The sequence below is a fragment of the Dendrobates tinctorius genome, unplaced genomic scaffold (assembly GCF_039654945.1).
Source record: "Dendrobates tinctorius isolate UK_male_01 unplaced genomic scaffold, ASM3965494v1 ptg000539l, whole genome shotgun sequence".
Taxonomy (NCBI): Eukaryota; Metazoa; Chordata; class Amphibia; order Anura; family Dendrobatidae; genus Dendrobates; species Dendrobates tinctorius.
The window spans coordinates 58749-83702 of record NW_027362198.1 but is presented as its reverse complement, the minus strand read 5'-3'; the positions used below and the strand labels follow the sequence as shown (position 1 = coordinate 83702).

The 24954-nt window shown below is 55.7% G+C and overlaps 2 protein-coding genes across 7 annotated transcripts in view; one reads left to right on the top strand and one right to left on the bottom strand.

The window, feature by feature from the left end:
- KIFC3 (kinesin family member C3) overlaps nt 1-13199 on the top strand; it is a 49544-nt gene extending 36345 nt beyond the window's left edge. For all 5 annotated transcript variants that reach the window (XM_073565094.1, XM_073565092.1, XM_073565093.1 and 2 more), the window contains 6 exons: nt 10499-10622; nt 10705-10834; nt 10918-11147; nt 11432-11566; nt 11679-11742; nt 11888-13199. In XM_073565094.1, the coding sequence (XP_073421195.1) occupies nt 10499-10622; nt 10705-10834; nt 10918-11147; nt 11432-11566; nt 11679-11742; nt 11888-12018 (814 nt within the window). In that variant the 3' untranslated portion in view covers nt 12019-13199. The remainder of the gene's footprint in view (nt 1-10498; nt 10623-10704; nt 10835-10917; nt 11148-11431; nt 11567-11678; nt 11743-11887) is intronic.
- A 4-nt stretch (nt 13200-13203) lies between these two features.
- KATNB1 (katanin regulatory subunit B1) overlaps nt 13204-24954 on the bottom strand; it is a 32997-nt gene continuing 21246 nt past the window's right edge. The window contains exons 14-20 of one of the 2 annotated variants that reach the window (XM_073565097.1): nt 14710-14783; nt 14434-14574; nt 14211-14360; nt 13925-14001; nt 13779-13853; nt 13591-13707; nt 13204-13506 (exon numbers count right to left, since the gene is read on the bottom strand). In XM_073565097.1, the coding sequence (XP_073421198.1) occupies nt 13371-13506; nt 13591-13707; nt 13779-13853; nt 13925-14001; nt 14211-14360; nt 14434-14574; nt 14710-14783 (770 nt within the window). In that variant the 3' untranslated portion in view covers nt 13204-13370. Of the gene's footprint in view, nt 13507-13577; nt 13708-13778; nt 13854-13924; nt 14002-14210; nt 14361-14433; nt 14575-14709; nt 14784-24954 lie in introns of both variants that reach the window. The other variant, XM_073565098.1, reaches the window with a different exon arrangement.

Genomic DNA, 24954 nt, shown 5'->3' with positions numbered 1-24954 from the left:
CTCCTTCTCCCTACATCCGCTATCTGTCCTCTCCTCCTCCCTACATCCGCTTTCTGCCATCTCCTTCTCCCTACATCCGATTTCTGTCCTCTCCTCCTCCCTACATCCGCTGTGTCGTCTCCTTCTCCCTACATCCGCTTTCTGTCCTCTCCTTCTCCCTACATCCGCTTTCTGTCCTCTCCTTCTCCCTACATCCGCTTTCTGTCCTCTCCTCCTCCCTACATCCGCTTTCTGTCCTCTCCTTCTCCCTACATCCGCTTTCTGTCCTCTCCTTCTCCCTACATCCGCTTTCTGTCCTCTCCTCCTCCCTACATCCGCTTTCTGTCCTCTCCTTCTCCCTACATCCGCTTTGTCCTCTCCTTTTCCCTACATCCGCTTTCTGTCCTCTCCTTCTCCCTACATCCGCTTTGTCCTCTCCTCCTCCCTACATCCGCTTTCTGTCCTCTCCTTCTCCCTACATCCGCTTTCTGCCCTCTCCTTCTCCCTACATCCGCTTTCTGTCCTCTCCTTCTCCCTACATCCGCTTTGTCCTCTCCTTTTCCCTACATCCGCTTTCTGTCCTCTCCTTCTCCCTACATCCGCTTTGTCCTCTCCTCCTCCCTACATCCGCTTTCTGTCCTCTCCTCCTCCCTACATCCGCTTTCTGTCCTCTCCTTTTCCCTACATCCGCTTTCTGTCCTCTCCTCCTCCCTACATCCGCTGTTGCCTTCTCTCTACAGCCGCTATCTGTCCTCTTCTCCCTACATCCGCTTTCTGTCCTCTCCATCCTACAGCCGCTGTGTCGTCTCCTTCTCCCTACATCCGCTTTCTGTCCTCTCCTTCTCCCTACATCCGCTTTCTGTCCTCTCCTTTTCCCTACATCCGCTTTCTGTCGTCTCCTTCTCCCTACATCCGCTTTCTGTCCTCTCCATCCTACAGCCGCTGTGTCGTCTCCTTCTCCCTACATCCGCTTTCTGTCCTCTCCTTCTCCCTACATCCGCTTTCTGTCGTCTCCTTCTCCCTACATCCGCTATCTGTCCTCTTCTCCCTACATCCGCTTTCTGTCCTCTCCTTCTCCCTACATCCGCTTTCTGTCCTCTCCTCCTCCCTACATCCGCTTTCTGTCCTCTCCTCCTCCCTACATCCGCTTTTTGTCCTCTCCTCCTCCCTACATCCGCTTTCTGCCCTCTCCTCCTCCCTACATCCGCTGTTGCCTTCTCTCTACAGCCGCTATCTGTCCTCTTCTCCCTACATCCGCTTTCTGTCCTCTCCTTCTCCCTACATCCGCTTTCTGTCGTCTCCTTCTCCCTACATCCGCTTTCTGTCCTCTCCTCCTCCCTACATCCGCTTTCTGTCCTCTCCTCCTCCCTACATCCGCTTTCTGTCCTCTCCTTCTCCCTACATCCGCTTTCTGTCCTCTCCTTCTCCCTACATCCGCTTTCTGTCCTCTCCTTCTCCCTACATCCGCTTTCTGTCCTCTCCTTCTCCCTACATCCGCTGTGTCGTCTCCTTCTCCCTACATCCGCTTTCTGTCCTCTCCTCCCTACATCCGCTTTCTGTCCTCTCCTTCTCCCTACATCCGCTTTCTGCCCTCTCCTTTTCCCTACATCCGCTTTCTGCCCTCTCCTTTTCCCTACATCCGCTTTCTGCCCTCTCCTTCTCCCTACATCCGCTTTCTGTCCTCTCCTTCTCCCTACATCCGCTTTCTGTCCTCTCCTCCTCCCTACATCCGCTTTCTGTCCTCTCCTCCTCCCTACATCCGCTTTCTGTCCTCTCCTTCTCCCTACATCCGCTTTCTGCCCTCTCCTTCTCCCTACATCCGCTTTCTGCCCTCTCCTTCTCCCTACATCCGCTTTCTGCCCTCTCCTTCTCCCTACATCCGCTTTGTCCTCTCCTCCTCCCTACATCCGCTTTTTGTCCTCTCCTCCTCCCTACATCCGCTTTGTCCTCTCCTCCTCCCTACATCCGCTTTCTGCCCTCTCCTTCTCCCTACAGCCGCTGTTGCCTTCTCCCTACATCCGCTTTCTGTCCTCTCCTTCTCCCTACATCCGCTTTGTCCTCTCCTTTTCCCTACATCCGCTTTCTGTCCTCTCCTTCTCCCTACATCCGCTTTGTCCTCTCCTTCTCCCTACATCCGCTTTCTGTCCTCTCCTCCTCCCTACATCCGCTGTTGCCTTCTCTCTACAGCCGCTATCTGTCCTCTTCTCCCTACATCCGCTTTCTGTCCTCTCCATCCTACATCCGCTTTCTGTCCTCTCCTCCTCCCTACATCCGCTGTTGCCTTCTCTCTACAGCCGCTATCTGTCCTCTTCTCCCTACAGCTGCTATCTGTCCTCTCCATCCTACATCCGCTGTGTCGTCTCCTTCTCCCTACAGCCGCTATCTGTCCTCTTCTCCCTACATCCGCTTTCTGCCCTCTCCTTCTCCCTACATCCGCTTTGTCCTCTCCTCCTCCCTACATCCGCTTTTTGTCCTCTCCTCCTCCCTACATCCGCTTTGTCCTCTCCTCCTCCCTACATCCGCTTTCTGCCCTCTCCTTCTCCCTACATCCGCTTTCTGTCCTCTCCATCCTACATCCGCTGTGTCGTCTCCTTCTCCCTACATCCGCTTTCTGCCATCTCCTTCTCCCTACATCCGCTTTCTGTCCTTTCCTCCTCCCTACATCCGCTGTGTCGTCTCCTTCTCCCTACATCCGCTTTCTGTCCTCTTCTCCCTACATCCGCTTTCTGTCCTCTCCATCCTACATCCGCTTTCTGTCCTCTCCATCCTACATCCGCTTTCTGTCCTCTCCTCCTCCCTACATCCGCTTTTTGTCCTCTCCTCCTCCCTACATCCGCTTTCTGCCCTCTCCTCCTCCCTACATCCGCTTTCTGCCCTCTCCTTCTCCCTACATCCGCTTTCTGTCCTCTCCATCCTACATCCGCTGTGTCGTCTCCTTCTCCCTACATCCGCTTTCTGTCCTCTCCATCCTACATCCGCTTTCTGTCCTCTCCTCCTCCCTACATCCGCTTTTTGTCCTCTCCTCCTCCCTACATCCGCTTTCTGCCCTCTCCTTCTCCCTACATCCGCTTTCTGCCCTCTCCTCCTCCCTACATCCGCTTTCTGTCCTCTCCTCCTCCCTACATCCGCTTTTTGTCCTCTCCTCCTCCCTACATCCGCTTTCTGCCCTCTCCTCCTCCCTACATCCGCTTTCTGCCATCTCCTTCTCCCTACATCCGCTTTCTGTCCTCTCCATCCTACATCCGCTTTCTGTCCTCTCCTCCTCCCTACATCCGCTTTTTGTCCTCTCCTCCTCCCTACATCCGCTTTCTGCCCTCTCCTCCTCCCTACATCCGCTTTCTGCCATCTCCTTCTCCCTACATCCGCTTTCTGTCCTCTCCATCCTACATCCGCTTTCTGTCCTCTCCTCCTCCCTACATCCGCTTTTTGTCCTCTCCTCCTCCCTACATCCGCTTTCTGCCCTCTCCTTCTCCCTACATCCGCTTTCTGCCCTCTCCTCCTCCCTACATCCGCTGTTGCCTTCTCTCTACAGCCGCTATCTGTCCTCTTCTCCCTACATCCGCTTTCTGTCCTCTCCATCCTACATCCGCTTTCTGTCCTCTCCATCCTACATCCGCTGTGTCGTCTCCTTCTCCCTACATCCGCTTTCTGCCCTCTCCTCCTCCCTACATCCGCTGTTGCCTTCTCTCTACAGCCGCTATCTGTCCTCTTCTCCCTACATCCGCTTTCTGTCCTCTCCATCCTACATCCGCTTTCTGTCCTCTCCTCCTCCCTACATCCGCTTTCTGCCCTCTCCTCCCTACATCCGCTGTTGCCTTCTCCCTACAGCCGCTATCTGTCATCTTCTCCCTACATCCGCTTTCTGTCCTCTCCTTCTCCCTACATCCGCTTTCTGTCCTCTCCTTCTCCCTACATCCGCTTTCTGTCCTCTCCTTCTCCCTACATCCGCTTTCTGTCCTCTCCTCCCTACATCCGCTTTCTGCCCTCTCCTTTTCCCTACATCCGCTTTCTGCCATCTCCTTCTCCCTACATCCGCTTTCTGTCCTCTCCTCCTCCCTACATCCGCTTTCTGTCCTCTCCTCCTCCCTACATCCGCTTTCTGTCCTCTCCTCCTCCCTACATCCGCTTTCTGTCCTCTCCTTCTCCCTACATCCGCTTTCTGTCCTCTCCTTCTCCCTACATCCGCTTTCTGCCCTCTCCTTCTCCCTACATCCGCTTTCTGTCCTCTCCTCCTCCCTACATCCGCTTTCTGCCCTCTCCTTCTCCCTACATCCGCTTTGTCCTCTCCTCCTCCCTACATCCGCTTTTTGTCCTCTCCTCCTCCCTACATCCGCTTTGTCCTCTCCTCCTCCCTACATCCGCTTTCTGCCCTCTCCTTCTCCCTACAGCCGCTGTTGCCTTCTCCCTACATCCGCTTTCTGTCCTCTCCATCCTACATCCGCTGTGTCGTCTCCTTCTCCCTACATCCGCTTTCTGCCATCTCCTTCTCCCTACATCCGCTTTCTGTCCTTTCCTCCTCCCTACATCCGCTGTGTCGTCTCCTTCTCCCTACATCCGCTTTCTGTCCTCTTCTCCCTACATCCACTTTCTGTCCTCTCCTTCTCCCTACATCCGCTTTCTTTCCTCTCCTCCTCCCTACATCCGCTTTCTGTCCTCTCCTCCTCCCTACATCCGCTTTTTGTCCTCTCCTCCTCCCTACATCCGCTTTCTGCCCTCTCCTCCTCCCTACATCCGCTTTCTGCCCTCTCCTTCTCCCTACATCCGCTGTTGCCTTCTCTCTACAGCCGCTATCTGTCCTCTTCTCCCTACATCCGCTTTCTGTCCTCTCCTCCTCCCTACATCCGCTTTCTGTCCTCTCCATCCTACATCCGCTGTGTCGTCTCCTTCTCCCTACATCCGCTTTCTGCCATCTCCTTCTCCCTACATCCGCTTTCTGTCCTCTCCATCCTACATCCGCTTTCTGTCCTCTCCTCCTCCCTACATCCGCTTTTTGTCCTCTCCTCCTCCCTACATCCGCTTTCTGCCCTCTCCTTCTCCCTACATCCGCTTTCTGCCCTCTCCTCCTCCCTACATCCGCTGTTGCCTTCTCTCTACAGCCGCTATCTGTCCTCTTCTCCCTACATCCGCTTTCTGTCCTCTCCATCCTACATCCGCTTTCTGTCCTCTCCTCCTCCCTACATCCGCTTTCTGCCCTCTCCTCCCTACATCCGCTGTTGCCTTCTCCCTACAGCCGCTATCTGTCCTCTTCTCCCTACATCCGCTTTCTGTCCTCTCCTTCTCCCTACATCCGCTTTCTGTCCTCTCCTTCTCCCTACATCCGCTTTCTGTCCTCTCCTCCCTACATCCGCTTTCTGCCCTCTCCTTTTCCCTACATCCGCTTTCTGCCATCTCCTTCTCCCTACATCCGCTTTCTGTCCTCTCCTCCTCCCTACATCCGCTTTCTGTCCTCTCCTCCTCCCTACATCCGCTTTCTGTCCTCTCCTTCTCCCTACATCCGCTTTCTGTCCTCTCCTTCTCCCTACATCCGCTTTCTGTCCTCTCCTCCCTACATCCGCTTTCTGTCCTCTCCTCCTCCCTACATCCGCTTTCTGCCCTCTCCTCCCTACATCCGCTTTCTGTCCTCTCCTCCTCCCTACATCCGCTTTCTGCCCTCTCCTTCTCCCTACATCCGCTTTCTGTCCTCTCCTTCTCCCTACATCCGCTTTCTGTCCTCTCCTCCTCCCTACATCCGCTTTCTGTCCTCTCCTCCTCCCTACATCCGCTTTCTGTCCTCTCCTCCTCCCTACATCCGCTTTCTGCCCTCTCCTTTTCCCTACATCCGCTTTCTGTCCTCTCCTCCTCCCTACATCCGCTTTCTGCCCTCTCCTTCTCCCTACATCCGCTTTCTGTCCTCTCCTCCTCCCTACATCCGCTTTCTGTCCTCTCCTTCTCCCTACATCCGCTTTCTGTCCTCTCCTCCTCCCTACATCCGCTTTCTGTCCTCTCCTTCTCCCTACATCCGCTTTCTGTCCTCTCCTCCTCCCTACATCCGCTTTCTGTCCTCTCCTTCTCCCTACATCCGCTTTCTGTCCTCTCCTCCTCCCTACATCCGCTTTCTGTCCTCTCCTCCTCCCTACATCCGCTTTCTGCCCTCTCCTTCTCCCTACATCCGCTTTCTGTCCTCTCCTCCTCCCTACATCCGCTTTCTGTCCTCTCCTCCTCCCTACATCCGCTTTCTGCCCTCTCCTTTTCCCTACATCCGCTTTCTGTCCTCTCCTCCTCCCTACATCCGCTGTTGCCTTCTCTCTACAGCCGCTATCTGTCCTCTTCTCCCTACATCCGCTTTCTGTCCTCTCCTCCTCCCTACATCCGCTTTCTGCCGTCTCCTTCTCCCTACATCCGCTTTCTGTCCTCTCCTCCTCCCTACATCCGCTTTCTGCCCTCTTCTTTTCCCTACATCCGCTTTCTGTCCTCTCCTTCTCCCTACATCCGCTGTTGCCTTCTCCCTACATCCGCTTTCTGCCCTCTCCTTCTCCCTACATCCGCTTTCTGTCCTCTCCTCCTCCCTACATCCGCTTTCTGCCCTCTCCTTTTCCCTACATCCGCTTTCTGTCCTCTCCTCCTCCCTACAGCCGCTATCTGTCCTCTTCTCCCTACATCCGCTTTCTGCCCTCTCCTTCTCCCTACATCCGCTTTCTGTCCTCTCCTCCTCCCTACAGCCGCTATCTGTCCTCTCCATCCTACATCCGCTTTCTGTCGTCTCCTTCTCCCTACATCCGCTTTCTGCCATCTCCTTCTCCCTACAGCCGCTATCTGTCCTCTTCTCCCTACATCCGCTTTCTGCCCTCTCCTTCTCCCTACATCCGCTTTCTGTCCTCTCCTCCTCCCTACATCCGCTTTTTGTCCTCTCCTCCTCCCTACATCCGCTTTCTGTCCTCTCCTCCTCCCTACATCCGCTTTCTGTCCTCTCCATCCTACATCCGCTTTCTGTCGTCTCCTTCTCCCTACATCCGCTTTCTGCCATCTCCTTCTCCCTACATCCGCTTTCTGCCATCTCCTTCTCCCTACATCCGCTTTCTGCCATCTCCTTCTCCCTACATCCGCTTTCTGTCCTCTCCTTCTCCCTACATCCGCTTTCTGTCCTCTCCTTCTCCCTACATCCGCTTTCTGTCCTCTCCTCCTCCCTACATCCGCTTTCTGTCCTCTCCTCCTCCCTACATCCGCTGTTGCCTTCTCTCTACAGCCGCTATCTGTCCTCTTCTCCCTACATCCGCTTTCTGTCGTCTCCTTCTCCCTACATCCGCTTTCTGCCATCTCCTTCTCCCTACAGCCGCTATCTGTCCTCTTCTCCCTACATCCGCTTTCTGCCCTCTCCTTCTCCCTACATCCGCTTTCTGTCCTCTCCTCCTCCCTACATCCGCTTTCTGTCCTCTCCATCCTACATCCGCTTTCTGTCGTCTCCTTCTCCCTACATCCGCTTTCTGCCATCTCCTTCTCCCTACATCCGCTTTCTGCCATCTCCTTCTCCCTACATCCGCTTTCTGTCCTCTCCTTCTCCCTACATCCGCTTTCTGTCCTCTCCTTCTCCCTACATCCGCTTTCTGTCCTCTCCTCCTCCCTACATCCGCTTTCTGTCCTCTCCTCCTCCCTACATCCGCTGTTGCCTTCTCTCTACAGCCGCTATCTGTCCTCTTCTCCCTACAGCCGCTATCTGTCCTCTCCATCCTACATCCGGTGTGTCGTCTCCTTCTCCCTACAGCCGCTATCTGTCCTCTTCTCCCTACATCCGCTTTCTGCCCTCTCCTTCTCCCTACATCCGCTTTCTGTCCTCTCCTCCCTACATCCGCTTTTTGTCCTCTCCTTCTCCCTACATCCGCTTTCTGTCCTCTCCTTCTCCCTACATCCGCTTTCTGTCCTCTCCTCCTCCCTACATCCGCTTTCTGTCCTCTCCTCCTCCCTACATCCGCTTTCTGTCCTCTCCTTCTCCCTACATCCGCTTTCTGTCCTCTCCTCCTCCCTACATCCGCTTTCTGTCCTCTCCTTCTCCCTACATCCGCTTTCTGTCCTCTCCTCCTCCCTACATCCGCTTTCTGTCCTCTCCTCCTCCCTACATCCGCTTTCTGTCCTCTCCTCCTCCCTACATCCGCTTTCTGTCCTCTCCATCCTACATCCGCTTTCTGTCCTCTCCTTCTCCCTACATCCGCTTTCTGTCCTCTCCTTCTCCCTACATCCGCTTTCTGTCCTCTCCTTCTCCCTACATCCGCTTTCTGTCCTCTCCTCCTCCCTACATCCGCTTTCTGCCATCTCCTTCTCCCTACAGCCGCTTTCTGTCCTCTCCTTCTCCCTACAGCCGCTTTCTGTCCTCTCCTTCTCCCTACATCCGCTTTCTGTCCTCTCCTCCTCCCTACATCCGCTTTCTGCCATCTCCTTCTCCCTACAGCCGCTTTCTGTCCTCTCCTCCTCCCTACATCCGCTTTCTGTCCTCTTCTCCTCCCTACATCCGCTTTCTGCCATCTCCTTCTCCCTACAGCCGCTTTCTGTCCTCTCCATCCTACATCCGCTGTGTCGTCTCCTTCTCCCTACAGCCGCTATCTGTCCTCTTCTCCCTACATCCGCTTTCTGCCCTCTCCTTCTCCCTACATCCGCTTTCTGTCCTCTCCTCCCTACATCCGCTTTTTGTCCTTTCCTTCTCCCTACATCCGCTTTCTGTCCTCTCCTTCTCCCTACATCCGCTTTCTGTCCTCTCCTCCTCCCTACATCCGCTTTCTGCCATCTCCTTCTCCCTACAGCCGCTTTCTGTCCTCTCCTTCTCCCTACATCCGCTTTCTGTCCTCTCCTCCTCCCTACATCCGCTTTCTGCCATCTCCTTCTCCCTACAGCCGCTTTCTGTCCTCTCCTCCTCCCTACATCCGCTTTCTGTCCTCTTCTCCTCCCTACATCCGCTTTCTGCCATCTCCTTCTCCCTACAGCCGCTATCTGTCCTCTCCTCCCTACATCCGCTGTGTCGTCTCCTTCTCCCTACAGCCGCTATCTGTCCTCTTCTCCCTACATCCGCTTTCTGCCCTCTCCTTCTCCCTACATCCGCTTTCTGTCCTCTCCTCCCTACATCCGCTTTTTGTCCTCTCCTTCTCCCTACATCCGCTTTCTGTCCTCTCCTTCTCCCTACATCCGCTTTCTGTCCTCTCCTCCTCCCTACATCCGCTTTCTGTCCTCTCCTCCTCCCTACATCCGCTTTCTGTCCTCTCCTTCTCCCTACATCCGCTTTCTGTCCTCTCCTCCTCCCTACATCCGCTTTCTGTCCTCTCCTTCTCCCTACATCCGCTTTCTGTCCTCTCCTCCTCCCTACATCCGCTTTCTGTCCTCTCCTCCTCCCTACATCCGCTTTCTGTCCTCTCCTCCTCCCTACATCCGCTTTCTGTCCTCTCCATCCTACATCCGCTTTCTGTCCTCTCCTTCTCCCTACATCCGCTTTCTGTCCTCTCCTTCTCCCTACATCCGCTTTCTGTCCTCTCCTCCTCCCTACATCCGCTTTCTGCCATCTCCTTCTCCCTACAGCCGCTTTCTGCCATCTCCTTCTCCCTACAGCCGCTTTCTGTCCTCTCCTTCTCCCTACATCCGCTTTCTGTCCTCTCCTCCTCCCTACATCCGCTTTCTGCCATCTCCTTCTCCCTACAGCCGCTTTCTGTCCTCTCCTCCTCCCTACATCCGCTTTCTGTCCTCTCCTCCTCCCTACATCCGCTTTCTGCCATCTCCTTCTCCCTACAGCCGCTTTCTGTCCTCTCCTCCTCCCTACATCCGCTTTCTGTCCTCTTCTCCTCCCTACATCCGCTTTCTGCCATCTCCTTCTCCCTACAGCCGCTTTCTGTCCTCTCCATCCTACACCCGCTGTGTCGTCTCCTTCTCCCTACATCCGCTGTTGCCTTCTCCCTACAGCCGCTATCTGTCCTCTTCTCCCTACATCCGCTTTCTGTCCTCTCCATCCTACATCCGCTTTCTGTCGTCTCCTTCTCCCTACATCCGCTGTTGCCTTCTCCCTACAGCCGCTATCTGTCCTCTTCTCCCTACATCCGCTTTCTGTCCTCTCCATCCTACATCCGCTGTGTCGTCTCCTTCTCCCTACAGCCGCTGTTGCCTTCTCCCTACAGCCGCTATCTGTCCTCTTCTCCTTACATCCGCTTTCTGCCCTCTCCATCCTACATCCGCTGTGTCGTCTCCTTCTCCCTACATCCGCTGTTGCCTTCTCTCTACAGCCGCTTTGTCCTCTTCTCCCTACATCCGCTTTCTGTCCTCTCCATCCTACATCCGCTGTGTCGTCTCCTTCTCCCTACATCCGCTGTTGCCTTCTCCCTACAGCAGCTTTCTGCCCTCTCCTCCTCCCTACATCCGCTTTCTGCCCTCTCCTCCCTACATCCGCTGTGTCGTCTCCTTCTCCCTACATCCGCTGTTGCCTTCTCTCTACAGCCGCTCTCTATGGCTGCTTTCTCCCTATATGCCCTGTCTTTGGCTGCCTTCTTTCTCCAACCCTTCTTTTTGACCAAAGGGATCTGCTGGGTTCTGACTGCCACAGCTCTCTGGATATAAAGATGGCTCCGGGGGGCGCCGGGGAGCTGTACGTACCAGGTCTGACGCAGCGCAGTGTCACAAACATGCTGGATATAAATAAGGTGAGACGGCAGTGACGCTGGTGTGACAGCAGCGCTATTTCTGGTGACAGCTGGACAGATCATGTCCGATTCTCCCTTGCAGATTTTGGAGCTTGGACGCAAACAGCGAGCCACGGAACACACAAATCTTAATACCCACAGCTCCCGATCCCACGCCCTCCTCATCCTGTCGGTCAAGGGACGGGAGTCCAGCACAGGGATCGGTACAACTGGTGAGCGACGTGAGCAGGCTGTGCGCTGCTGCCCTGCAGCGGGAGGCATTTGTGATGGTGTCATTGACTCATCTTCTCATCAGGAAAGCTCTACTTGGTGGACCTGGCCGGGTCAGAGCGGGTGTCACGGTCAGGAGCGGCTGGTGATCGCTTGCGGGAGGCGCAGTGCATCAATCGTTCCTTATCTGCTCTGGGTGACGTCTTCTCAGCCCTGCGATCTCAACAAGCCTACGTTCCATACCGCAACTCCAAGCTCACGTATCTGCTGCAGGAAGCGCTGTGCCGGGATGGGAAAGCTCTGCTGCTGCTTCAGGTAATAACACCTCCGCTCCGAATGTCCAGCCCAGAACCAGTATCCAAGACCAGAAATGGACCCATGCGTGGGAGCCTGTGACAAGGCCTCTGCACACCATATGAAGGAGCTGCTGCCACCACAAGGGCCGTTATTCACAAAAACCCTTCAGAATGACCAAAACCCCCGAGCTCCAGAGGGGAGCCCTTCAGTCCCATATCACAGGGCCACTGATGTGATTGTCCGGCGCTAGCAGGGACTTGGCAGCCAATCTGACTAGTCCCAAGCTCTGTCCTTCTCTACAGGTGGCACCGGTGGAGCAGAACATGAACGAGTCTCTCTGTTCCTTACGGTTTGGGGACAGAGTTCGATCTGTGGAGTTAGGGGTCCCAAGCAGGAAAACAGAGCAGCTGCCGGCAGCAGGAACCGAGAGTTCTGAGGTAGGCCATGACAAAAGGCTCAGTATGTGGCAGCAGACAGGAGGCCTCCCCCGTGCTGACCCCTACAACATGGGCAACCCGTGATATTACAGCATTTTTTCCTCTTCACCAGAGTGACAGCCCTTCTTCACGAGGAGCAAGACCTTCATCAGTGCGCAAAAAGCTTCCAGCATCAGGTACCCACAGCCACCTCATTACATGGGACACAGGGGGTGATAAGAGCACCCGGGAGAAGGACGGGCCACATTCTCCTCCATCCGTTCCAGGCCGTGCACGGTGAATAATATTGAAGGACACTGACCCATGATCTTTTGTTTTCAGTGCGGCAGCGGATTGGCCCCCCGATTGAAGCAGACCGCCACCACGTCACAGGAGCAAATCGTGCCCACTACAGTAGCTCGGCCCCCCATCAAGCCCCCTCCCCCAACACCAGCAGGTCCGCCCTCCACTGACCTCCCCCATGACAACAGGCCGACCCTCCACGGACCCCCCAACGACAGAGGCCGGCCCTCCACGGACCCCCCCAACGGCAGCAGGCCGGCCCTCCACGGACCCCCCAACGGCAGCAGGCCGGCCCTCCACGGACCCCCCAACGGCAACAGGCCGGCCCTCCACGGACCCCCCAACGGCAACAGGCCGGCCCTCCACGGATCCCCCCAACGGCAGCAGGCCGGCCCTCCACGGACCCCCCCAACGGCAGCAGGCCGGCCCTCCACGGACCCCCCCAACGGCAGCAGGCCGGCCCTCCACGGACCCCCCCAACGGCAGCAGGCCGGCCCTCCACGGACCCCCCCAACGGCAGCAGGCCGGCCCTCCACGGACCCCCCCAACGGCAGCAGGCCGGCCCTCCACGGACCCCCCCAACGGCAGCAGGCCGGCCCTCCACGGACCCCCCCAACGGCAGCAGGCCGGCCCTCCACGGACCCCCCAACGGCAGCAGGCCGGCCCTCCACGGACCCCCCAACGGCAGCAGGCCGGCCCTCCACGGACGCCCCAACGGCAGCAGGCCGGCCCTCCACGGACCCCCCCAACGGCAGCAGGCCGGCCCTCCACGGACCCCCCAACGGCAGCAGGCCGGCCCTCCACGGACGCCCCAACGGCAGCAGGCCGGCCCTCCACGGACCCCCCAACGGCAGCAGGCCGGCCCTCCACGGACCCCCCCAACGGCAGCAGGCCGGCCCTCCACGGACACCCCAACGGCAGAAGGCCGGCCCTCCACGGACACCCCAACGGCAGCAGGCCGGCCCTCCACGGACCCCCCAACGGCAGCAGGCCGGCCCTCCACGGACGCCCCAACGGCAGCAGGCCGGCCCTCCATGGACGCCCTCCCACTGCAGCAGCCTGGCCCACCATAGACCCCCCACAACATAGACCCCACCTCCCCCACAGATTGGCGCTCTCTGGACCTCCCCCCTACGACAGCAGGCCGGCCCTCCATGGACACCCCCCCACTGCAGCAGGCTGGCCCTCTATGGACGGACACCCCCTACACCTGACAGCAGACCATTGGTGCAGTTCCTAGAAGTGCATGGTTACAATAACCCTATTAACCCTTCGCCTGCATGCTTGGACATTGGTATGGCGATATATTTCTGTAGCCGGTAGATTTATTACAAAGGCTTTTATACGGAGAGTCGTCGAGTTCCTGTCTTTATTTGCAGCATCAGACGAGTTGTGTAAAATATGACACTTGTTTAGTTATACCACCATACAGAGACGTCATGTGCGGACAGATCCCGGCAGTAGCCACACTGGGATGAGTGCCCCTCTCACAGACAGTGGGTCACCTCATAAAGAAGGTTGCTCATCCGTCCAGTTCAGACATGAGTAGCTGCAGCTCCCGGAAGGCGCTCCCGTTTCGACCGCTCTGCGAGGCCCGGCCGGCCACCATCACGGACAGGCCCTTCAGCTGCTTGTAGCAGAGCTTACACTTCATCAGCCTGCAGAGAGGAGACCATGACTGCAGCAGCAGTGTGGGCCCCGTCTCCGGGCCACGTCCCCATACTCTCACCTGCACGCCTCACCTTTCCTCCCGTGTAATATCCACACCCACGGAGGGTGGAGCAGACAGCGTCTCCAAGATCAGCGGCAAGAACCTCTGCAGGAGAAGCTTGAGGGAGACGCAGCCGGTCTGTACATAGCTGGGGGTGAGGGAAAAGGCAGTCAGCGGGAACAGGACACCATGATGGCGGCCGCTCTACTCGCCACTCACCTCTCGTACTTGCTCTGCAGCAGTTTGCCAATTTGTGGCAACACGGTCAGGCAGAGATCCAGCTTCCACAGAGACCTGAGGCAAGAAGCAAGACATCAGTGCCAGCCGCGACCAGAGCAATGGTGGTACCCGGCCACGACACTTACGCTTTCTGGTTGATAATGTTTAGAACATCCACAACCACAGAGAGATCATTAACAGCCACAGCAGAGTCCATAGAAGTCTACAACAAAAACAGCATAGAGTCCCCGTCAGACGGAACAGCGTCCCCCTGCCCCCCCATCCGTCTGCCAACACAGCCCCCGCCGACAGCCCCACGCCATCCCCCTGCCCCCATCAGTCCGCCGACAGCCCCACGCCGTCTCCCTGCCCCCCCATCCGTCTGCCAACACAGCCGTCCCCTTCCCTGGAACAGCCAGGACTAGCTCTCACCTTTACATCGCCCGTGCTCCACACCGCTCTCACAGTGTCCAGGTTGCGCATCCGGCTGGTCAGCACCATGCACATGGTGTCATGGCCCTTGCGGATCTGACATATGGCTTCCTCATCCACCATTTCTGCTGGAGAAGAGCCCTTCAAGACCTGCAGGAAGAAATAAACAGGTTCTGCCCAAAATCAGACATAACCCGACTTTGCCTGCCACAGCCTTACTTACTGGAAGAAAGTCTGCCACTTTAAGACCAATAGGCTCATTGCGTGCAGCGGATATAACCGGGGGGTTACTGGACACGGCCGGGGGGTCGGGGCACACAGTGGGTGTGGAAGTCACCACTGGAGGTCTGTGGAAATGTTCACACTAAATAGTGGAAGAAAGCAGAACAAAAAGTAAAGAGTGAGGTCACAGTTACAGACGAGTGCCACCTACAGGCGAGGCACACCTAGTGCTAGTCACCGGCCGCATGAGACTGGCCTCCTATATTCACATACATACATTACTCTTGGTGGTGGGCATAGGAGTAATGGCCTCCGGCGCTGCAGGCACAGCTTCCTTCATCACAGCGGAGTCTGCGAGTAGATAATAAGGAAGACCGGGTGTGAGGGACGAGGGAGACTCCATTTTGCATTTATTAACTCAGGCCCAATATATAATCCGGAGATCTCCTTCCTCTCCCAAATTGTGGCCCCCACCCTTGGGATAAGTACACATTTCCAAAAGACCAGAACTTTGCCATATGGACAGAGAATTAGAGGCCACGTGTTAATGAAGGTAAGGATGAGCAGAGCTGGGACCCCTGCTGTCTTTTGTGCAAGGCGGCCAACATCAATCAGCTATCAATGGAAAGCATAGACGTTAGGCATCAACACCTAGAGACGAATTATGAGAGTGCCGTGCATCTCAGGGTCAGGTCCACAGTCTCCAGGGCGGAGATAAAGCCACCTACAATGCTCTCATGGCAGAACGGCAGCGGGGGCGCGAGGAACGGCAGCGGGGGCGCGAGGAACGGCAGCAACAAATGCTTCAGCTCCAACTCTAGCTGGAGACCCCAGCCCGTCGTGAGTCCCGAGATCCGGATCCCAAAGCTATGGGCAGAGGCCTTCCCTCTGCTGGATCAAGGAAGGGACTTGGACACTGTCTTGCTGGCATTTGAAACAACGTGCCATCAGTACCATCTGCCTGAGGACCAGTGGGTCCGGTTCTTAAGGCTGGGGTCACACTGCGTTAGGCAGTCCCTTTAACATACTGCGTTAAACCGCGGCATAAAGCGGTGTAACGCAATCTGTTACCTCTACCATTAACCCCCTTTATCAGGCGCATCGCCAAAGCATGCCATAATCGTCATGTGCTAGCGATGTACCGTCGTTCTGTGATGGACCCGCCAACGCGGGTCCGTCACCGCTAGCGCAGATGAAGAATCTGCGATCGCGTTATGCTATAGTGTTAACGCGGCCCATCAACGCTATGCGTTGAACGGACTGTCTTAACGCAGTATGAACCTGGCCTAAGGCCCTGGAAATCTTTGGCTACCTTCCCAGCAAGACCGCCCTGAGCTATAAGGACAAGCAGGTTACAATTTGACCCCCGAGACCTACCGGAAGAAGCTCCGGAGAATGCAGCGGGGGGTCCTGCAGATAGCTGGGCCAACCACATGCAGGCCTTACTGAGAGCAGCTGACCAATGGACCACAGGACAGGAGCTCACCACCGTCCAGCAGCTGAAGGAGCTCATCGCAACTGAGCAGTTTTTGTGGAACTGCCCTGAGGACCTCCAGCAGGTCCTCTGCGACTGGAAACAAAAGGGGTCCTCTGCTAGAGCAGCCCAGGCGGACGAATATGACAACAATAGGGCACCTGAGGCAAGAGGGCTGCCAGCAACAGCTGGAGAGGGGGGGGGGGGGGTGGTAGGCTCCTTGACAATACCAAACCCGTCACCATCGGTTGCAGCGGTCAATGCACTGCGGGACACCGATGTTGAGATGACCCTTGTACGGGCTGAGATGGTGTCTCCCTGGGATTTGGTACCCAGAAAAACCCTTCAGTCTATGGGACTGGGGCGCCAGGAGGAGAATGCTGGAGGTGGGGGTATCGGCAAACATCCCCGCCATTGTTTTACTTGGGATGGCTAGTGTCCCAGTATGTGACCACTGAACCCCCAAGCTCGGCTCCCATTGACTGTCTTGAAATGTCCACTACTAATGCTGTTGATGTATAGAATGTGCCTCCTGCTGCGGAGGGGGAGCGAAGTCTGACACTTTCCCATACACTGACACTACACACACAGGGCCAGCAGCTGTGACAGGCCAGAGGTGTGAAGATGCCCTCAGGTGTGATCAGCCAGTGTGGGAGAGACAGCCCCTAGTGGGACAGACAGGGGGCATGGAGGTGTGGGGGGAGACTCAGCTGTAGGTGGGCTGCCACGGGAAGTGCAGGGCCCCTAGATGAGTCCAGGCTGCTGAGTTCAGAACAGCTGCAAGCAGAGGAACAGACCTTGGGGATTGGGGGTGTCACAAGAGACGTGGAGCCACCAGGGAAGCCCCCATGGCAGGAGTTCCCCATATCAGGAATGTGAGGTTAGTCTGCCTGACCCGGCGACTTGGTCAGGAGTCGAGGGGAAGCGGGCACTACCCACGGGTGCAGCCGCTGTCACCAGGAGTGGGAGCGCCAGAGCCCAGGTAACCTCACAGAGGTCTGGCGGCTTTCCCCACCTCCGACCACGTGGCTGCCGAGTCAGACAGAGGCCAGGAGACAGGTCCAGAGGAACTGACGGAAGACGTGACAGTTTCGTCCATTCCGGCCACACCTTGTCAGGGATTCCGGCCACACCTTGTCAGGGGTTTCAGGCAGCGTGGGAAGATGACAACAGCCTGAAATCTCTCAAGGAGCAGGCGGCACAGCCTCCCATGGAGTCAGACTGCGAGCGTGTGGTCTGGGACCAGGGACAGATGTACCGGGTAACTATCCAGCAGGGTTCACTGGAGGCTTGGTCCAGGAACCGAAAGTTAGTGGTACCCTATCTGTTCAAGGCGGAATTGTTGCGGATCGCACATGAGATTCTGATGGCCGGACGCCTAAGGATCACTAAGACCATTTCTACTGGCCTAAAATGGGGCCGATCTGGCTGCCTACTGCCATTCGTGTGACACCTGTCAGAGGGTGGGGAAAGAAGGGCCGCACCCCAAAGCCCCATTGGTAACTCTGCCCATCATTGAAGAGCCTTCCAAAAGGGTCGCTGTGGATCTCATTGGACCACTGTCCATTCCCAGCCACTCTGGGAAATGCTTCATTCTGACGGTAGTAGATTATGCCACCCGGTGCCCGGAAGTAGTAGCTTTGTTGTCCATTCGGGACGACAAGGTGGCTACCGCCTTACTGGAGATTTTCTCCCGCATGGGGTTTCCCCAGAAAATGCTCACCGACCGAGGGACACAGTTCATGTCTCAGCTGATGGCATCCCTCTGTAGGCAAACACATGTGCAACATCTGGTGGCCAGCCCGTACCACCCACAGACTAATGGCCTGTGCGAGCGGTTCAATGGCACCTTGAAGCAGATGCTCAAGATGTTGGTCGATTCTCACGGGAGAGATTGGGAGCAGTACCTACCACACCTGTTATTTGCCTACCGGGAGGTTCCACAGGCCTCATCGGGGTTCTCCCCCTTTGAGCTCCTGTATGGCCGATGTGTACGTGGGGGCCTCTGGTGAAAGAGGCATGGGAAGGGAACTTGGCCACCCCTTGAGTGTCGGCCATCGAGTATGTCATGCACTTCCATGACAATATGGCCCAAGCCCAGACCGACCAGAATGCTTGTGAGAGGACCTACCAGGTGGGTCAAAACGTGTGGGTACTGGTCCCCGTATAACAGAACAAGCTTCAGGCGGCCTGGGAGGGCCCATATCTCGTGCACCAGCAGCTTAATGCCGTCAAGTACCTGGTCACCCTGGACCACACCTGTGGAACGAGGAAGGCTCATCATGCACCCACCCCGTCTGCAACCTTCCTGAGGAAGGAGAGGCAGAAACCCTCCAGGATCTGCTCACCCAGGAAAAAGCGGGTGGATCCATTGAAGTTGTGAAGGTTGACAACCCTCGGAGGACCAACGGTCCCAGCTCGGGGTCACCCTACAACCCTTCCGGGAGCAGTTCAGCAACCTGCCCAGAAGGACTGAGACAGCTGTCCATGACATGAACACCAGGAATCACCCCCCGATCCGGCGTTCAGCATATCGGCTCTCTCGAGCTGCAGCAGCACATGCGCCAAGAGAGTGACGACATGCTGAAGCTGGGGGTGATCCAAACGTCCAGCAGCGCGTCGGCTTCACCCAAAGGCCTTGTCCCCAAAAAGGACCGAACAACCCGGTTCTGCGTAGCCTACAGGGGGGATCAACGCTGTGACGGTCATCAATGCGTTCCTCATACCACGCATCGATGACCTACTCGACCAGTTGGTCGGGGCTAAGTACCTGACCATCATGAATCTCAGCCTGGGATATTGGCAGATTACCCTGACGCGTGAGGCACAGGAACGCTCTGCCTTTATTACCTCTTTTGGACTGTACGAGTCCACAGTGATATCGTTAGGCATGAAGAATTCCCCTGACATTTTTCAGCCGATGGTCAACACACTGCTCAATGGATTTGAAGGGGACGCGGCAGCGTACCTGGATGACATTGCCATCTTCAGTCCCACCTAGAGGATCAGCTGGAGCATCTGGCACAAGTGCTTGGACAGATTTGACCATCAAGCTGGAAAAATTCCAGCTGGGCATGAGCAAAGACCTATACCTGGGTCACAGGGCAGATTCTGAAGCTAGAGCCCAGGAAAGTGGATGCCATTGCAACCTGACCCACCCCCAGGACCAAGAAGCAGGTGATGTCCTTCTTGGGGACCGCCGAGTACTATAGGAGGTTCATCTCATTATACTCCTGCTTCTAGACTTGTCCTCTGCAATCGACACAGTTGACCACTGCCTCCTACTACAGATCCTCTCCTCCTTTGGCATCAAAGACCTTGCCCTATTGTTACAGAACCACTCAGCACCCAGAATATGTTGTGCAGTTATATGTATATATAATAGATTCCATGTGAGATGCATGTCCCTAATGTATCAGCAGTGTCCGCCCTCCCCCCACCTTTGTAATTCCCACAGTAAACATCGGCAGGCTCCGGCCACCTGCAGCTTTTGTAATGCATGTTTGGCCTGCCGCTTTTCTATTGGCCGGCCCTCTGTATCTGTGTGATATATTCTGTGTCCTGTGAGTAAAGTGTTGTCAGACTGGAAATACATGGAGAAGCAGTGATCTTTTATATGCGCCCATGTAACCAAGGAATTCCAGCCAGCGTCCTTCATTCAGACTCCAGCCAACGCAGAGCGGACCTCCGAAAACACGGGACGGTACTGAAAGAGGTACCCCAGCTTGGTAGACCCCGTTACACTGGTGGCAGACAGCGGGATTTGATACCCCTTCTACAGGAGGAAAGGAATGAATGGAAAATAACTACCAGAAGTTGAAGAGGACTACATTAAGAGATCTGGTGGAAGCCCGAGGGTTGATCGCCAGCAACAAAACAAAAGCGGATTTGATAGCAGCCATCATGGAACACGACAGTGCAGCGCCCCCCAATGTGAACATGGAGGAGACCGAATTCCAGAGGGAGGTAAAGAACAGACTGGCGTTCTATGGACCAAACCCTGCAGTAGAGATCTTACGAGAGGTGATGGCTGATGTGCGTACTGATCTGAAGGAAAAGATGGCCGAGCGGACCAGGATAGAGCTAGCCAAGATGGAGATGGCAGAGCGGACCAAAGTGGAGCTGGCCAAGATGGAGATGGCAGAGCGGAGAGAGGAGAGTCAGCGAGCAGGGGGAGCTCTGGCCTTCGACCAGGTACCTTCAACAGTAAGCCACAAAAAGATCCAGTATAATGCCTTCCGACAGTTGGGGGAGGCAGAGGAAGACATTGATGGCTTTCTGCAGGACTTTGAGCGGCAGTGTGCCCTTCATCAAGTAAAGCCGGAGGAACGGGTTCAGATTCTGGCCAGCAAGCTGACAGGCCGGGCAGCGGACGCCTATCGCACGGTACCTGATGAGGACTGTATGGACTATGAGCGGATCAAAGAAGTGATCTTGGCCCGGTATGCGCTGACACCAGAGGCCTATCGCCAAAAGTTCCGCGGACTTATAAAACGCGTAACCGATACCCACGCTGAATGGGCCTGTAAATTACGGCGGTCACTGCTACAGTGGGTACAAGGGAGCCAAGTAACCACTAAGGAGGACGTCCTCCAGCTCTTCCTGTTAGAACGATTCTTTAATGGACTAACCCCCGAGACACAGGAATGGCTTCAGGACAGGCGGCCAACGACTCCTGAGGAAGCCACTAGTCTGGCCGATGAACATCATGATGCCAGGAGGCCGCAGTTCTCCGGATCAAAGGAGGTCACTAGGGGCCCGCCCATGGACCTGGAGGGCCTCAAACCACCGAAGATTGTAGGGGGACCAGCTAGAAACCCGACCTACCACAGTCCCCCTGGGGAGCGATGCCACACCTGTCGTCAGCTGGGCCACCTGTAAAGACAATGCCCAACCGGACTCAGCATACCCAGTGGCCAAAGGCGGCAACAGCTACCTTCAGCCGGGCTGCTGTACACTGCTACCAAGGCGAAGCTGACCTGGCATTGGGGGCTACGACTAACCAAGGGGTGGAAGAGATGGAGGAAGTGCTGCATGAAGTAGACCCCGTGCAGGCAGCCCGGGCAGATAATCGACAACAGCATCGACAGGTCGTGTGGGTTAATGGGAAACGTATGCAGGGACTAAGAGATTCCGGAGCAACTTTGACCCTTGTGAAGCCTCATCTCGTCCGGGACCAAGAGAAGACGGACCGGACAGTGGCAGTCTGTGTAGCAGGGGGAGCTATACATCGACTGCCCACTGCCAGGATTCACCTGAACTGGGGAGTCGGGGATGGCCTTGTTGAGGTCGGCTTGATGGAGGATTTGCCTGCAGACATCTTGCTGGGAAATGACTTGGGGCCCATGTTGTCTGCATTCTCGGTGGCCCCTCTGGCTGAGACCTATCCTGTGACCACCCGGAGACAAGCTCGAGCTGCGGAGGCGGAATCTCACTCAGAGGAGGCCCAGGTAAGACATCCCAGCCCTACACGTATTCCCATAGCCAGACACATTTCTTGGGCCACCCCAGATGAATTTAAGAGGGAGTTACTTGAGGATCCTTCATTAGAGGGATATCGTGGGAAGGCACAGGAGGGGAGAGGAGTACTGGAAGGGGAACAGTTTGTATGGAAGCAGGGACTCCTCTACCGGATCACAGAGCAGCACCACACAGGGATGAGCCCCACTATAAAACGACAGCTGGTAGTGCCCAAGAAGTATAGGCAGGAGCTACTGCGAATCTCTCATGATCTACCCTTGGCCGGGCACTTCGGCGTCAGTCGCACCAGGCATCGTCTGACACAAAACTTCTTTTGGCCGGGGGTAACCTATGATGTTCGTCAGTACTGCCAGACCTGTGACAGTTGTCAGCGCATTGGCAAGAGGGGTGATCGATGCAAGGCCAAATTACGCCCCCTCCCCATTGTGGAGGAACCATTTAGCCGAGTAGCGGTCGATCTGATAGGGCCATTAGCCAAACCCAGTCCGTCCGGGAAAAAGTATATATTGACAGTGGTAGATTATGCCACACGGTATCAGGAGGCGGTTGCGTTACCTAACATACTGGCAGAGACGGTGGCGGCCGCCCTGCTCCAGGTGTTCTCACGGGTTGGATTTCCCCGGGAGATTATCTCGGACCAGGGTACCCAGTTTACAGCAGAGGTGACCAACCGTGGAAGCTGTGCGGCGTAAAGTCCATTAGAAGCGCCCCGTACCACCCGCACACCAATGGGTTGTGTGTACGCTTTAACGGGACATTAAAACAGCTCATTGGGACTTTTACCAGGACCTACAGGGACTGGGAGAAATTCTTGCCACACCTCCTGTTTGCCTATCGGGAGGTGCCCCAAGAATCCACGGGGTTCTCCCCGTTCGAGCTGGTATACGGGAGACGGGTAAGGGGACCCCTAGACTTAGTGCTGGAACACTGGGAGGGCCTCATAGAAGGGGTACCTATTGTACCCTATGTGCTGGAATTCCGGGACCGCCTACAGGAGCTGACTCAGGCTGTACGTGAGAACATGCAGGCGACACAGCGGCGCCAGCGCATATGGTACGATCGGAGGGCCAGAGAGCGCACTTTGGAAATAGGACAGAAGGTCCTGGTGTTAGAGCCCACTAAGCAGAATAAGTTCCAAGCTGCACGGCAGGGGCCCTACCAGGTAGTGAGGAAAATAGCCGACACAACCTATAATGTCACCGATTGTGACGACCCCAGGGTTATCCGCATGTTCCACGTGAATATGCTGAAGCCCTACCGGGAGCGCCCTGAAGAGGTAGTGGCCATCTGTGCACCTGAAGCAGAGGATTTAGCCAGACTTCCCTTGCCGGATGTCTTAGGGGAAAGGACTCAGTCTAAAACATGGGACCAGGTACACTTGGGTGAAGACCTAGGCCCCCGGGAGAGACAGCAGGCGGAGGCGTTGTTGAGGCAGCGACAGAGGAGGTTTTCGGGGAGACCGGGGTACACTCGCCTGGCACAACACAAGGTTGAGACCCAGGATCAGACCCCCCTGCGACAAAACCTCTTCCGCGTCCCTGAGTCTGTACGAGAGGGGATGTGACAAGAGATACAAGAGATGTTGCGTTTAGGGGTCATTGAAGAGTCGGATAGTTCCTTTGGCATCCCCCGTAGTGTTAGTGCCCAAGAAGGATGGGACTACACGGTTTTGTGTAGACTATCGTAGGCTCAATGAGAAAACAGTGACGGATGCATACCCCATGCCGCGTGTGGATGAGTTGTTAGACCGGCTGGCGGGGGCAAAGTATTTGACCACCATCGATCTATGCAAAGGCTACTGGCAGATTCCCCTTAGTCCTGACGCTATTCCCAAGTCGGCATTTGTCACCCCGTTCGGCTTATTCCAGTTTCGAGTTATGCCATTCGGGATGAAGAATGCCCCGGCGACCTTCCAAAGGCTGGCTGACCGGCTTCTGGATGGTCTCCAGGACTATGCTTGTGCCTACCTGGACGACATCGCCATCTACAGTGCGACATGGGAAGAGCATCTAAATCACCTAGAGACATTATTGGACAGGATTCACCAGGCCGGAATCACCCTGAACCCAAACAAGTGTCACGTGGGCAAAGCAGAGGTTCAGTATTTAGGGCATTGGGTGGGAAGTGGGAAACAGTGACCAGAACCAGCCAAGATTGAGGCCATAGCCAAATGGCCCATCCCACGCACTAAAACCCAGGTCATGGCGTTTCTAGGGACAGCGGGGTATTACAGGAAATTCGTTCCCAATTACAGCAGCGTAGCCAAGCCCCTCACTGATCTGACCCGTAAGAACCAACCCCGCCAGGTAACCTGGACCTCAGAGTGTGAGGAAGCCTTCCGCCAACTAAAGGACGCCCTCACCAATACCCCTGTATTGGCCGCACCCGATCCAACTACACGTTTCCTTGTTCACACAGACGCTTCTATGTTTGGATTGGGGGCAGTACTGAGCCAAGTCGGGCCAAAAGCCAAGAACACCCAGTAGCTTACCTGAGTCGGAAACTACTGACCCGTGAAGTAAGCTATGCGGCCATCGAGAAGGAGTGCCTGGCGGTAGTATGGGCACTCAAGAAGTTACAACCATATTTGTATGGACGTCACTTTTCCCTCCTAGCGGACCATAATCCCCTAGTCTGGCTTAATCGGGTCTCCGGAGACAACGCCAGATTGCTGCGGTGGAGTTTAACCCTACAACCTCTGGACTTCACCATCCACTACAGACCCGGCAAACAAAACGGTAACGCCGATGGACTAAGTCGACAAACGGAACTTGTACCAACCCCATAAACTTCGGTCATCCCCAAACCGATCCGTTGAGGATCAGACTGTGTATGCCGATCGCGTCGCTGAAATATGTGTAGCCACAAAATTTGGCACAGTCACACGTCTGGACCCCCGAGAGCGTCCTAAGCTATGTTGTGAGGCGAAATTTTAACCCCACGCTTTCCAATTCACCAAACAATTTTGCCCCCATCTACATACTGGGGAGTGTGTGTGTGTGTGTGTGTGTGTGTATCAAGCCCCGCCCCTCATTATGATGTCACAACAGTTGCCATGGCAACGCTGATTTCATCATAGGTCCCAAACCCCACCGCCGCTCATTATGATGTCATAATGGTTGACTATGGGATGGAGGATGTGTGATGGGTATATGGGCACAGGACTATGGGATGGAGGATATGTATGATGGGTATATGGGAACGGGCCTATGGGATGGCGGATATGTATGATGGGTATATGGGCACAGGACTATGGGATGGAGGATATGTATGATGGGTATATGGGCACGGGACTATGGGATGGAGGATATGTATGATGGGTATATGGGCACGGGACTATGGGATGGAGGATATGTATGATGGGTATATGGGCACGGGACTATGGGATGGAGGATGTGTGATGGGTATATGGGCACGGGACTATGGGATGGAGGATATGTATGATGGGTATATGGGAACGGGCCTATGGGATGGAGGATATGTATGATGGGTATATGGGCACGGGACTATGGGATGGAGGATATGTATGATGGGTATATGGGCACGGGACTATGGGATGGAGGATAT